Source organism: Coregonus lavaretus, assembly GCF_964263955.1.
Source record: "Coregonus lavaretus genome assembly, chromosome: 35".
Classification (NCBI taxonomy): Eukaryota; Metazoa; Chordata; class Actinopteri; order Salmoniformes; family Salmonidae; genus Coregonus; species Coregonus lavaretus.
In genome coordinates this window covers 12,894,016-12,908,395 of record NC_140022.1, presented here as the reverse complement: position 1 = coordinate 12,908,395, position 14,380 = coordinate 12,894,016, and the positions used below count along the sequence as shown (strand labels likewise).

The 14,380-nt window shown below is 44.0% G+C and overlaps 1 protein-coding gene across 1 annotated transcript; it reads left to right on the top strand.

The window, feature by feature from the left end:
• The first annotated feature begins 775 nt into the window (after positions 1-775).
• Positions 776-13,222, top strand: LOC311109676 (glycogenin-1-like). Its single transcript, XM_084152640.1, has 7 exons — positions 776-920; positions 1,771-1,906; positions 2,076-2,250; positions 2,334-2,496; positions 9,340-9,466; positions 9,937-10,162; positions 12,459-13,222. The coding sequence occupies exons 1-7, from the start codon at positions 914-916 to the stop codon at positions 12,627-12,629; spliced, it is 1,005 nt and encodes a 334-aa protein (XP_084008766.1). The 5' UTR covers positions 776-913; the 3' UTR covers positions 12,630-13,222.
• The last annotated feature ends 1,158 nt before the right edge of the window (positions 13,223-14,380 follow it).

Sequence of the window (14,380 nt, the reverse complement as noted above, 5' to 3'; positions counted from 1 at the left end):
TTCATCAACTGGTTATTACAAAGCAGCATGACATGCAGGCGCTAAAGGTTTTTCAGAAGTGGGATTCGAACCCACGCCTCCAGGGGAGACTGCAACCTAAATGCAGCGCCTTTGACCGCTCGGCCTGACTACGAGAAACTTAGTTGGGCGTCGGGATGAAGAGCATGCCGTAAAAGTAGACATAGTTATGACCTCCCGAGAGCGCCACAGAGACCAGTAAATGCACCATACAGACCTGCATTTTCAACATGAGATGGTCATTGGTTTTGTGTGGACCCCAAATGTTCATTCATTTTGATGGCATCTTGTGCATGTGCGTTTGAAATTATATAAGTGACAGTGTATCGGGTAACAGTAGAAATAGGCATAGGCTACTAATAATTTTCCCTCGCTCAGCCATCACCAAAGATAAATAAATCATTTATCCTCGATTAGTCAGCCCAGGGTGCCGATACACCATCTCACCACTAAGTGTCGCTAAAGGAACATGGGAACTGGTCTAATAAGCAATTAGTAGGCACAGCTTTTCTGACTTACCATAAATAACACTGATTGACGTAATTATCGTCGTATTATGTACTGCTATTTCCCCTTTCGTTCTTAAGTATGATCACTAGGCCTATCTCTAAGTTCAAATATATGTTCAAAAAACTGTAGGAAAACTAAAATAATCACTAAAACTTGGAAACATTTCGATTCTAAATTGTGTGTGTGTGTTTGTGTTGTGGATTGTGGGGGGCGTGTGTGCTGTCACGGATCACATGACGCGGAATATGGCCTCCTGACTTGATTCCGTTCTCTTGACAATCGCCAGCTGTGTCTTCTAGCTCAGTTGCTACCGAAAAACTCCCGTTAAACACTTAATCGAGCACTCCAGACCCTCCCGAGCTACGGCCACACCGAATAACGGATCATGGCGGGTAAGACAGCAGGTTCATAAGGATGACAGGAATCGCCTATAACCATTAAAATGTGACAACAGTGTTGCTATATTATGTTAGGTTGTTTTATATTATTATTGTTTGATAATATTATATAAGCCTATGCTTTGGAGCTATAGCCGAATAACACGAAAATTCCAGTAGCTTTGTTTTGCCATCAATCTGCAACACAGTGATTATATATAGTTTGGTTGGTGCGCATATTCTACGCAGTTACACAGTCCTCCCATTTATATGTAGATTGTCGTTTTTATGCCGCGATGTATTTAAAGTAACGTTATCCGTGTGGGCAACAAATATGATGACATCGTGTGCTTGTTGTGTTTACCGTGCTGCAGTGTCTGTGCGGCTCGGCCATTGCTGAATTCCAACTCTCTCCTCCATCCCAAAGTGTGCACTTGTTCACGCTGCGTAGTGATATATCAAACACGCATTTTTGCTATGTGTCTATGTAATCTACAATATGTACCCGAGATCTCATACGTAGTGGTGAGTTTATTTTTTAAGGATTAAAAACATCACTCGTTTTGAACACGACGCGTTTCTTGTCTGTATGGTCAATCTCACAAGTGGAAACGGCCCGTGCAGAACTGCCTTTGACATTTCCACCACAAGTTCACATATGGTAGTTATATTACAGTGTGTAAACTATAGGGCTATTCTCTGGTAGGGACGGGTAGAGGTTATATGGTTACCCTAGCTGTAGTCCTATAGGCCATTTGATATGATGTATCGATATAAGCCATGTAGAGAGGGTGCAGGTGCCAAATAACTAGTCAAATACATGGTTGTGTATGTGTGTTATAATACTGTGTGTGTGTGTGATCAGACCAAGCATATGTGACTCTGGCCACGAATGACAACTATGCTAAAGGAGCGATGGTTCTGGGGAGGTCGCTACGCAAAAATAACACAACCAAACAACTGGTGGTTCTGATTGGACCGCACGTAGCAGAGCCCTGCAGGTAACACACAACCATGCTCGCACTCATACATACTCACACACACACACACCATTATCTATGTTCAGTGTTTGACACACCCATGGCCTTGTCTCTGTTAGTTTTGTATTGGCCAAGCCTGAGTACACCTGAGCAGGTAACACACAACTCAAACTGTGTGTGTGTGTTGCAGGGCCGTGCTGAGGAGCATCTACGACGAGGTGTGTGTGGTGGAAGTCTTGGACTCTGGGGACACGGTCCACCTGGCCCTGATGAAGAGACCGGACCTGGGAGTGACTTTCACCAAGCTACACTGCTGGACACTCACACACTACACCAAGTGTGTGTTTATGGACGCAGACACACTGGTGAGCACTCACACTCCTTACTCAGTACAAATTACAGCAAATATGTGTTCAGGGCTCAGTATTGTGTGTGTGTGTGTACGCAGGTGTTGTCCAACATTGATGAGCTGTTTGAGAGGGAGGAGTTATCTGCGGCGCCTGATCCTGGTTGGCCAGACTGTTTCAACTCAGGCGTGTTCGTCTTTAAACCGTCCAATGAAACATACCGCAGCCTTATGACACACTGCACTGAGAACGGCAGCTTTGACGGTGAGTCAGTTCTGTGTGTTTTTATTTATTTATTCATCCATGTGAGTCCCATTTGAGATATGAATGTGTTTTTCAAGGAAGCGCTGGACAAGAGCAAGCAGCAGCAGCTGCAGTACAGAATAAAATACATGGTACAAAGTGTGTGTATCCGGGGTGGCGCAATACACACTATATCGCCTATGGATTTTCCTTGGACTCTGCTGCCAACAAGCTCCTATAGATCCTAAAATACCTGTCATGTTCTCGTCTAACCTCTCCCCCTCCCCACTCTCTCTCTCTCTCTCTCTCTCTCTCTCTCTCTCCTCTCTCTTTTCTTCTCTCAATTCAATTCAATAGACTTTATTGACATGGCAAGTTAAATTACTTACATTGTCAAAGTATACATATAACAAAAATGGTGGGACCAACAGCAATAATAATAGTAGTAGTGGAAATGGGATTACCATTAACAGCAACTACAACAACAATATTAATGAGAATAACAATACATTAAAGCAATAGTAGTCAACCAGTCTCAACATGACTGTGAAGACACATACAGTGAGGGGAAAAAAGTATTTGATCCCCTGCTGATTTTGTACGTTTGCCCACTGACAAAGAAATGATCAGTCTATAATTTTAATGGTAGGTTTATTTGAACAGTGAGAGACAGAATACCAACAAAAAGATCCAGAAAAACGCATGTCAAAAATGTTATAAATTGATTTGCATTTTAATGAGGGAAATAAGTATTTGACCCCCTCTCAATCAGAAAGATTTCTGGCTCCCAGGTGTCTTTCATACAGGTAACTCTTAAAGGGAGTGCTCCTAATCTCAGTTTGTTACCTGTATAAAAGACACCTGTCCACAGAAGCAATCAATCAATCAGATTCCAAACTCTCCACCATGGCCAAGACCAAAGAGCTCTCCAAGGATGTCAGGGACAAGATTGTAGACCTACACAAGGCTGGAATGGGCTACAAGACCATCGCCAAGCAGCTTGGTGAGAAGGTGACAACAGTTGGTGCAATTATTCGCAAATGGAAGAAACACAAAAGAACTGTCAATCTCCATCGGCCTGGGGCTCCATGCAAGATCTCACCTCGTGGAGTTGCAATGATCATGAGAACGGTGAGGAATCAGCCCAGACCTACACGGGAGGATCTTGTCAGTGATCTCAAGGCAGCTGGAACCATAGTCACCAAGAAAACAATTGGTAACACACTACGCCGTGAAGGACTGAAATCCTGCAGCGCCCGCACGGTCCTTCTGCTCAAGTAAGCACATACAGGGCCATCTGAAGTTTGCCAATGAACATCTGAATGATTCAGAGGAGAACTGGGTGAAAGTGTTGTGGTCAGATGAGACCAAAATCGAGCTCTTTGGCATCAACTCAACTCGCCGTGTTTGGAGGAGGAGGAATGCTGCCTATGACCCCAAGAACACCATCTCCACCGTCAAACATGGAGGTGGAAACATTATGCTTTGGGGGTGTTTTACTGCTAAGGGGACAGGACAACTTCACCGCATCAAAGGGACGATGGACGGGGCCATATACCGTCAAATCTTGGGTGAGAACCTCCTTCCCTCAGCCAGGGCATTGAAAATGGGTCGTGGATGGGTATTCCAGCATGACAATGACCCAAAACACACGGCCAAGGCAACAAAGGAGTGGCTCAAGAAGAAGCACATTAAGGTCCTGGAGTGGCCTAGCCAGTCTCCAGACCTTAATCCCATAGAAAATCTGTGGAGGGAGCTGAAGGTTTGAGTTGCCAAACGTCAACCTCAAAACCTTAATGACTTGGAGAAGATCTGCAAAGAGGAGTGGAACAAAATGCCTCCTGAGATGTGTGCAAACCTGGTGGCCAACTACAAGAAACGTCTGACCTCTGTGATTGCCATCAAGGGTTTTGCCACCAAGTACTAAGTCATGTTTTGCAGTGGGGTCAAATACTTATTTCCCTCATTAAAATGCAAATCAATTTATAACATTTTTTACATGTGTTTTTCTGGATTTTTTGTTGTTATTCTGTCTCTCACTGTTCAAATAAACCTACCATTAAAATTATAGACTGATCATTCCTTTGTCAGTGGGCAAACGTATAAAATCAGCAGGGGATCAAATACTTTTTTCCCTCACTGTAGATGGTTGTAAAATTTGATGGCTCTTTTTTCTAATCGAATAAGGAGGGGGTATTGGCCCAATTCTGATCTAAATGTTATTTGGAGTTTTTCTTTGCACTTGCAATACAGTCTTGCAAAACTCTGCATTTAGTATTTTGATTGGATTTTTGTCCCATTTGGTAAATTCAGTATTAGAGAGCGGACCCCAAACTTCGCTGCCATATAGAGCAATTGGTTCTATAACTGATTGGAACATTTTGAGCCAGATTCTAATTGGAATTTCGATTTTAATATTCCTTTTAATTGCATAGAATGCTCTTCTTGCTTTGTCTCTCAGCTCATTCACAGCCATCTGAAAGCTTCCTGTGTTGCTGATATTTAGTCCTAGATACGTGTAATGCTGTGTTCTAATAGAACTGTGTCCAAATAGAATTTATATTTGCATCCTGATTTCCGGACCTTTTTTGGAATATCATTATATTCGTTTTTCTTAGATTAACGGTCAGGGCCCAGGTCTGGCAGAACCTGTGCAGATGATCTAGATGCTGCTGTAACCCCTCCTTAGTGGGAGACCGTAGCACCAGGTCATCTGCATACAGAAGACACTTGATTTCAGTGTTGTGTAGGGTGAGACCAGGTGCTGCCGATTCTTCTAATGTTTTTGCCAATTCATTAATGTAGATGTTAAATAGTGTTGGACTTATTGGCAGCCCTGTTTCACTCCACGTCCCTGAGAGAAGAAGTCTGTTTGCTTGTTGCCGATTTTAACCACATTTGTTTAGTTGATTTAATAACCTCATATGTTTTCCCTCCAATACCACTTTCTATTAGTTTGTAAAAAAGACCTTTGTGCCAAATTGAATCAAATGCTTTCTTGAAGCCTACAAAACACGAATAGATTTTTCCTTTTGTTTTGGTTTACTTGTTTGTCAATTAGAGTGTGGAGGGTGTAAATGTGGTCTGTTGTATGATACGTTTTTACAAATCCAATCTGGCTTCTGCTTAGGACGTTGTGTTCATCAAGGAAATTATGTAGTCTGCTGTTTATGATACGCAAATTCCTCTGTAATTATTTGGGTCAAATGTGTCTCCATTTTTATAAATTGGTGTGATCAATCCTTGGTTCCAAATATCGGGGAAAAAACTTGCAGTTATGATAATGTTGAAGAGTTTGAGTATAGCCAATTTGAATTTGTGGTCTGTATATTTGATCATTTCATTTAAAATACCATCAGCACCACAGGCCTTTTTGGGTTGGAGAGTGCAAAGTCTTTCCAATAATTCTTGTTCTGTAATTGGGGTATCCACAGGATTCTGATATTCTTTGACTGCTGATTCAAGGATTTGTAATTTTTCTTGTATATCTTGTTGTTCTGGGCTCTTTGTTATATTGCTGTAGAGATTTGCACAGTGATTTCTCCACATATCCCCATTTTGGATAGCCAATTTCTCATTATGAGGTTTGTTTAATTTATTCAAATTCTCCCAGAAGTGGTTTGATTCTATGGATTCCTCAATTACATCCAGCTGATTTCTAATGTGCTGTTCCTTTTTTGTTCTTAGGGTGTGTTTGTATTACTTCAGTGTTTCCCCATATTGAAGGCGTATATTTTTGTTGTCTGGGTCTCTGTGTTTTTGATTAGATATATTTCTCAATTACTTTCTTAGATTTTTGCAATCATTATCAAACCATTTTTTATTATCTATTATTTTTGGTTTGCTCTTATGTTTCTTTAGATTAGCCAAGGAGGCTAATTTGTCAAATATAAAGTTTATGTTCCAAACAGCCAAATGTACACCTTCATTGCTGTAGGAGAATGTTAAGGCTAAAAAGTTGTCCAGGAGAGATTGTATTTTTTGGCTACTAATTGCTTTTTGGTAGATTTCTGTACTGTTTGCACTCCATCTATAGGCCTGTTTAGTACCATGTAATTTATTGGGCCGTGATGCTTCATGGTTGGGTTTTGCTCTTCTCAGTTACACTGTGATTTTACTGTGGTCTGAGAGAGGTGTTAGTGGGCTGACTGTGAAGGCTCTGAGAGACTCTGGGTTGAGGTCGGTGTTGAAGTAGTCTACAGTACTGCTGCCAAGGGATGAGCTGTAGGTGTACCTACCAAAAGAGTCCCCTCTTAGCCTACCATTAACTATGTACAGACCCAGTGTTCGACAGAGCTTCAGGAGCTGTACTCCATTTTAGTTTTTCACTTTGTCATAGTTGTTTCTGGGGGGGGTATGTGGGGAGGGAAAGGTTGTTGCTTCCTGGTAGATGTGTCTAGTTCTTCTGCTGTTCTAGCATTCAGGTCTCCACAGACCAGCACATTGCCTTGGGCCTGAAAGTGACTAATCTCCCCCTCTAGAATGGAGAAACTCTTCATTGAAGTAGGGTGACTCTGAGGGTGGAATGTATGTAGCACAGAGGAAGATGTTTTTATCTGTTAAGATAGCCTCCTTGTTGATTTTAAGCCAGAAGGAATTCTCCTGTTTTGATCAATTCGATTGAATTAGTTAGTTCAGATTTATACCATATTAGCATTCCCCCTGAGTCTCTGCCCTGTGTGATTCCTTTTAATTTGGTGGATGGTACGATTATCTCCCTATATCCTAGTGGACAGCCAGTGGAAACATCACCTCTGCACCATGTTTCCTGTAGTACTACAATATCAACATCATCAATTTCTTTAAGGAAGTCTGGGTTTCTGCTCTTTAGCCCAAAAGCAGAGGACTTCAATCCTTGTAAATTCCAACATGCAACGTAAAAATATTTCATAACTGTTTTTTCTTTACCTTCAAAATGAGATGAACACTCACAATCCAACAAGAACTATTAAAATAGGATGTTTCAATTAACGTAAACTCTTATTATGCAAATGTAATTTGTTTATCATTTAAGATAGTATTTGTGTCATGCCACTTGGGTGGATGTAGTGTGAGGATGGTGGAGTTCTTGTGCTCATCTTACCATGACCCACGGCCTATCACATGTGAGCATAGTAGATTCAGCATTTGTTTGATGTCACTCATTTCGTTGGTGGGAGCTGAGCCAGTTGCTCCTCTCACAGCTTGTGCATAGCTCTGCCTGCCGGGCTGTGGCTCCTCCAAGGGTGGGGGGGTGGGGGGGGGGTCTGAAGCTGGGCTGGGGTGGTCTGTGCTGCGCTGGCTGTGGTGGGCATTGAGATTGGTGGTGCTGTGGTCGTGGCTGTGGGGTCCAGGGTGCTGGTCCGGGGTGTTGTCTCGGTGATCTCGGGGGGGTGGAGATGGCTCCGCTGTTCTTGGGTGGAGAGGTCGAGATGCGGTTTAAAGCGACATCCTTGAGAGTCTTAGCAAGGATGGGGACTGTCTCCCTGTACAGGTGAACATGGTCATAGAGACAGTCCAGATCGAGGGTGGGATGGTGGACCAGGTGTACATTGGGTCGCAGGGCACAGTCCCGGGAGAGGCTGGCGTTTTATTCTTTGGATTGTGGCAGGGTGGAAGTCCTTCCTCTGTAGAAGGGTTGACACCACGATCCTTGAGTTGGGGAATATTGCGGAGGCCTTCTCAACCACTCCCCGTAGTGAAGTCGCCATCCTCTCCTGCTGAGCACGCAGGTCGTTGCTTCCGGTGTGTATGATTATGTGGCTTGGTGACCCGAGCTGGGCCTTATCAAGCAGCGCCATGGCACTCTTGAGTTGTTGGGCACCACACCTTTCTCGTTTTGTGTCTAGGGAAAAGTGTATTCTCCTGAACAAACTTCCCATTTGAGTCCATCAACAGGACAATCTCACCCAGTGTTTCTTCTGGACTGGAGTGGGTAGAGTTGGGGCTGGTGGGTGTTGGAGCTGGGGTGTGGCTGGTCTGTGTGAGTGCCGCTGTCAGTGGGAGGCTGTTCTGTGGGCTGGGGGAGGCGTGCAGCCGGCAGGGCTGGGGAGGCCTGGCTGGTTGAGGTGGGCTCCTCTGCTGTGTGAGGGCAGGTCATAGAGTGGTGATCTAGCTGCTCCTGCAGCCTGTCCTCTGTTCTCTTTCTCTCCTGCAGCTCCTCTCTTAGTGTGGTCAGCTCGTTATTACTGCTCTGCCTGTCTTTTTGGAGCTCTCTCTCCTCCTTTGTTAGATCAGCCAGCTCTCTCTTGAGTCCGTCTCTCTCTTGCTGAACTTCTTTCAGCTGTGTTGCAAGGCTGCTGTCCTGCTCTGTCCGCACCTTGGTTAGGAGCTCCTCTAAGGTGTGGATGTCTGGTTGCTGTTTGCTCTCACTCTCCCTGAGCAGGACCACCTCCCCCTCCAGTTTGGTGAACTGATCCCTCATGGCAGCCATGGTGGTGAGGAGGGCCTGAGCCTGCTCTGCACTGAGGGGGTCGCTCTCCTCCTGGGGCGTGTCCTCCACTATGGTGGGAAGAGGTGCTGGATGTGCCTTTTTGGGTGGGAATAGTGGGGATGAGGGTGGTGCTGGTGGAGTTTGTCTTGTGGGAGGGCATGTCACTGGTGGTGTCCTTCTCTCTCTGCTCTCTCCTTAATGGTCTGAAAGTCTGTTTCAAACAGCCTAAGGTTACCTTGCACCATGACAGTCCCAGTCTTGTAGAGGTTGATTGTTATCACGGTGCTGTCAGGGTCGTCTGTCTCTGACTTTCAGCTTCCACCCATTACAGATTCCCTCTTTCTTTATGGATGGGTAGTGAGAGCAGACTGCTGAGAGCCATGCATTTGGCTGGTCAGTGAGAAAGATGAGATTACTCACATCTCTCTCTCTCTATCTCTCTATCTCTCTAGGTGGGGACCAAGGGGTTCTGAACAGTTTCTTCAATACCTGGTCAACAGCAGACATTTCCAAACACCTGCCTTTTATCTACAACCTCAGCAGTATCGCTATATACACCTATCTACCAGCCTTCAAACAGTAGGTACACACACATATATACACACACACATGCTCCAGTGTTGTGTCACAGTAGAAGTTGTTTCACACTTTTTAGCTCCAAATCCCTGTCTCTCAACAGTGTGTGTGTCAGAGAGAGAGAGAGTGACTGATAGACAGAGTGACAGAGACCGAGTGAGTGAGAGTGAGCGAAAGAGAGAGTAAAAGAGTGAGTGAGAGAGAGGATCTGTTTTGTTGTTTATAAGGTAAGCTAAGCCAAGGTCAGTTGAAAGGGTGTCTGGTGTTGAGTTTCAAGAGAGGAGTGGCTCAGGCCTGCCCTCAAATAACACACACTGGTACTACCGGCAAGCCCAAACCACAGTGTAGCTTTGTCACATACATACACACTCTCCTAGTTAAGCCTAATTTATTCTATAAGTACGCAACGCACGAACGCACACTTCACACACACACACACTAAGACTTACAACCTCTGGTGTGTGTGTTTGTAGGTACGGTCGTGAGGCTAAGGTGGTCCACTTCCTGGGGAAGGTGAAGCCGTGGAACTACTCCTATGACACCCAGACCGGGAAGGTCAAAGGTCATACCCTGACCCCTGGCTTGGGTGACCTGCACCCTGACTTCCTAGTTCAGTGGTGGAACCTCTACTCCTCTGGTGTCCTACCTGCTCTCAGAGACGCATATGGAGACGCACTGTTCTGCTCTGGCTGCACTGAGGTACTGTGTGTGTGTGTGTGTGTGTGTGTGTGTGAGTTTGACTCACCCCTGGCCCATCTTCTCATAGTGGGTGTACTTCTTCTTGGGATCTCCAGTACTGACAATGGTTTCTGAATCTTGAAAGATGTACAATAACACTGGTGAGATATGTTCAGTGCCTTCGGAAAGTATTCACACCCGTTGACTTTTTCCACGTTTTGTTGTGTTACAACCTAAATTTAAAACAGATTAATTTGAGATGTTGTGTCACTGGTCTACACACAATACCCCATAATGTCAAAGTGGAATTATGTTTAATATTTTACAAATTAATAAAAAATGAAAAGTTGAAATGTCTTGAGTCAAAGTATTCAACCGCTTTGTTATGGCAAGCCTAAATAAGTGACTGAACAAATCACATAAGTTGCATGGACTCACTGTGTTTAACATGATTTTTGAATGACTACCTCATCTCTGTACCCCACACATACAATTTATATGTAAGGTCCCTCAGTCGAGCAGTGAATTTCAAAAACAGATTCAACCACAAAGAACAGGGAGGTTTTTAATGCCTCACAAAGAAGGGCACCTATTGGTAGATGGTTAAAAATAAACAGATTGAATATCCCTTTGAGCATGGTGAAGTTATGAATTACACTTTGGATGGTGTATCAATACACCCAGTCACTACAAAGATACAGGCGTCCTTCCGAACTCAGGGATTTCATCATGAGGATAATGGTGACTTTAAAACAGTTACAGAGTTTAATGGCTGTGATAGGAGAAAACTGAGGATGGATCAACAACCTTGTAGTTACTCCACAATACTAACTTAATTTACAATGTGAAAAGAAGGAAGCCTGTAAAGAATAAAACATATTCCAAAACATGCATTCTGTTTGCAATAAGGCATTAAAGTAAAACTGCTAAAAATGTGTCAAATAAATTAACTTTGTCCTGAATACAAAGCATTATGTTTGGGGCAAATCCAACACATCACTGAGTACCACGCTTCATATTTTCAAGCATGGTGGTGGCTGCATCATGTTATGGGTATGCTTGTCATCGGCAATGACTAGGGAGTTTTTTAGGATAAAAAGAAACGGAATAGAGCTAAGCACAGGCAAAATCCTAAAGGGGAAACCTGGTTCAGTCTGCTTGGGATACAAATTCACCTTTCAGCAGGACAGTAACCTAAAACACAAGGCCAAGTATACATTGGAGTTGCTTACCAAGACGACATTGAATGTTCCTGAGTGGCCTAGTTAGACAGTTTTTGACTTAAATCGGCTTGAAAATCCATGGCAAGACTTGAAAATAGCTGTCTAGCAATGATCAACAACCAACTTGACAGAGCTTAAAGAATATTTAAAGAATTTGCAAATATTGTACAATCCAGGTGTGCAAAGCTCTTAGACTTATCCAGAAAGACTCACAGCTGTAATCGCTGCTAAAGTTGATTCTAACGTATTGACTCAGGTGTGTGAATACTTACTTGTGTAAATTTAAATATATATAAAAATATATATAATATTTCATTTTCAATAAATTTGCTAACATTTCAAAAAACATGTTTTCACTTTGTCATTATGGGGTATGGTGTGTAGATGGGTGAGGAAAAAATAATTTTAATCCATTTTGAATTCAGGCTGTAACAACCAAATTTGGAATAAGTCAAGGGGTATGAATACTTTCTGAAGGCACTGTATGTTTTGAGGGGAACTGTTGAAGGACAGTGTGTGTGTGTGAGTACAGTGTGTTCACAGTGTAATCGCACAGAAGTTTAAGTACAGTATTTGCTGGTTTCAGTCGCTGATGATGATGATGATGGTGTGTGTGTTGACCCTCTGTAGTGGCAGGTCATTGACATGGTAACCTCTCTCCATGTCTCTCATGGATACTTTAAACAGGTAATCTAAGGGCATGTCTCAAATGCACTCTATGCCCTATGTAGTGCAATAATGATATTGCAGTAGGGTGATGATGTAGTCACCTATGTAGTGCTATACTTTTGACACCCTAGTCCAACTCTAGTAACCGGCCGGCTGTGCTTATTGGAGTTGCCACGGTAACAGGAAGAAGCTGATTGGCTCTTCGCTCCCACTGACCCCGGCTCCTGCCCTTAGTTCTGTTTCTCTGTAGAGGAAGCTGCTGACCTCAGTGATGGCGACACGGTGCTCTGCTATTGGTCAACGCTTTGGGTTGAGGGGAAACGCTTCATGGCTGTCACTGTAGCCCTTGTATTAGTGAGTATTTCTCCATGTCTCAGATTGCTCATCTTGTTTGCCTCCCCTGTCTCTCCCTCCACCCCCTGTAGGATGAGGTCTGTGACAGTGTGGTTGAGATCATCCGCCCCCCGCCTCCCCCCCAGGCCCCCCAGGTGTCCAGTGAGGAGAGGAGGCAGCGATGGGAGGCGGGCCAGGCGGATTACATGGGAGCCGACTCCTTCGAAAGCATCCAGAAGAAACTAGACTGCTTCCTCAAGTAGAGGGCCAGAGGAGGGCATCCATTGGCAGGCCTGAGACACGTTATTCAGGGCGGGGATCAACTGCCAATCGACCAATCAGAAGAGAAAGCTGTAGAGCATGACGTATTGAAAAATAGTCCCATCATGGGTCTCTCTCTCTCTGTTTTCTCTCACTGTGCGTGTGTATGTCTGTGCGTGTGTATGTCTGTGCGTGTGTATGTATGTGCGTGTGTGCGTGCGTCTGTGTGTGGCCTGGTCCTGCAGAAACAACCCCTGCAGAGACTGGTCCAGTCAGTGTTTGAACACCAGTTTACTACACTATGCAGCCCCATACCACCACCTCAGCGCAGAAGCCTTGGTCAGTAAGTAATGACTCCGTAATAAACTCACTGTGACTCTGCCTCACCAAGTCCCATCCAGACCCCATGACTCTAACAGCTCTAACCCAGTTACTCAGTCAAGCCTGATAATGATAGAGATAGGGCAGTCGTGTAACTCTTTAAAGTATTCAGAGATGCATGGGTATGAAGTATTTTAGTCTATGAAAGGGAAGAATGTTTATTTTGTTTATTATTGTGTGTGAGAGTGTAATATTAATAAAAGTTTGCATCCCAGTGGTTATTTTCTCTCTCTGTATGCGTGTTGTGCATGGTTGTTTCTGTATATTATGATTATTGTGAAGGAAGCACATTTCTAAAGTGTAAAACCCACCGTAGCACTTTCCTCTCCCAACTGGGAGAAGTTGTCATTTCGCCATGTCCTGTTTGTTGTCATCACATCCTGTTGGCGTCGTCACTTCCTGTTGGGTTTCATCACTTCCTGTGTAGTCTGACCAATTGCCTTACCGCCATCAGACTCTTATTACACAATTAGGCCTATCCTCATTGTCACCGTTCGCTGTTTACAGAAAACACTCCTCTGCTGCTGCCATACCTCCCCCTCCACCTCTACTCCATTCAACCCTCCTACAGACTTACCTCCACGCTTCCCCTGTTCCACTCTACTCCCTCTCCTCCATCCTCAACATGTCACTCCCCCAACTCAATTCACCCCTCCTACAGCCCCACCTTGTCAATCCCCCCCTCCACCACCATTCTGCCTCCACCCTCCAACATCCCCACCCTGATGTCTCTTCCTCTCCCTGAAGTGTGTACCTTCACTCCCTCTTGTGGATTTAAAAGGAATGGACTGGTGTGAGGAAAATCCTATCAGAAATTATTTTAACATGGTGAAACCTCGTCCATGATTAATCCAATGCTTTAACATCCATGAAGGGGACTGAGTGAGCAAGTCAAGTGCACACAGGGGTACAGTAGAGAATCATAACACACACACAGCCTATTATGATCTAGCCCACAAACGGCTCTATAGAGAAGTTTCCAAACGCTGTAAAGCCTTGTGTGTTCTGAACACACCCCAGTAGTTCTATCACTGTTTCTGTTCTCTGTAGAAGCCTAATAAAGGACTGGTGAAGAAGTCTGAATCTGTCTTTTTATTCTAGCTATGTGGCTACTACTAACACAGCCTAGCTACTAGTACTACTGAACTGTGTGTGTGTGCATCGGAGCAGACTTTATCTCCCAGTGTGTTAAAGAATATTCTGTGACACCATAGTGTTCCTATCTGTGTGTGTGCGCGCTCAATGATGGTATTGAAATCATAACAAATGGTTCTGATTTTAGGTGCGCTCTGTTTCAGACCTGGGATAAATATAGTTTTTAACTGTGCTTTGTGGAAAGTAAAAATCTTTCCGGGGGAACAAATAGCTACTT

Bases quoted from the DNA above. Each gene is read 5' to 3' on its own strand.
- LOC311109676 (XM_084152640.1), top strand. The intron at 2,251-2,333 runs GTGAGCACTCAC...GTGTGTACGCAG, and splicing joins TTATGGACGCAGACACACTG to GTGTTGTCCAACATTGATGA. The intron at 9,467-9,936 runs GTAGGTACACAC...GTGTGTTTGTAG, and splicing joins TATCTACCAGCCTTCAAACA to GTACGGTCGTGAGGCTAAGG.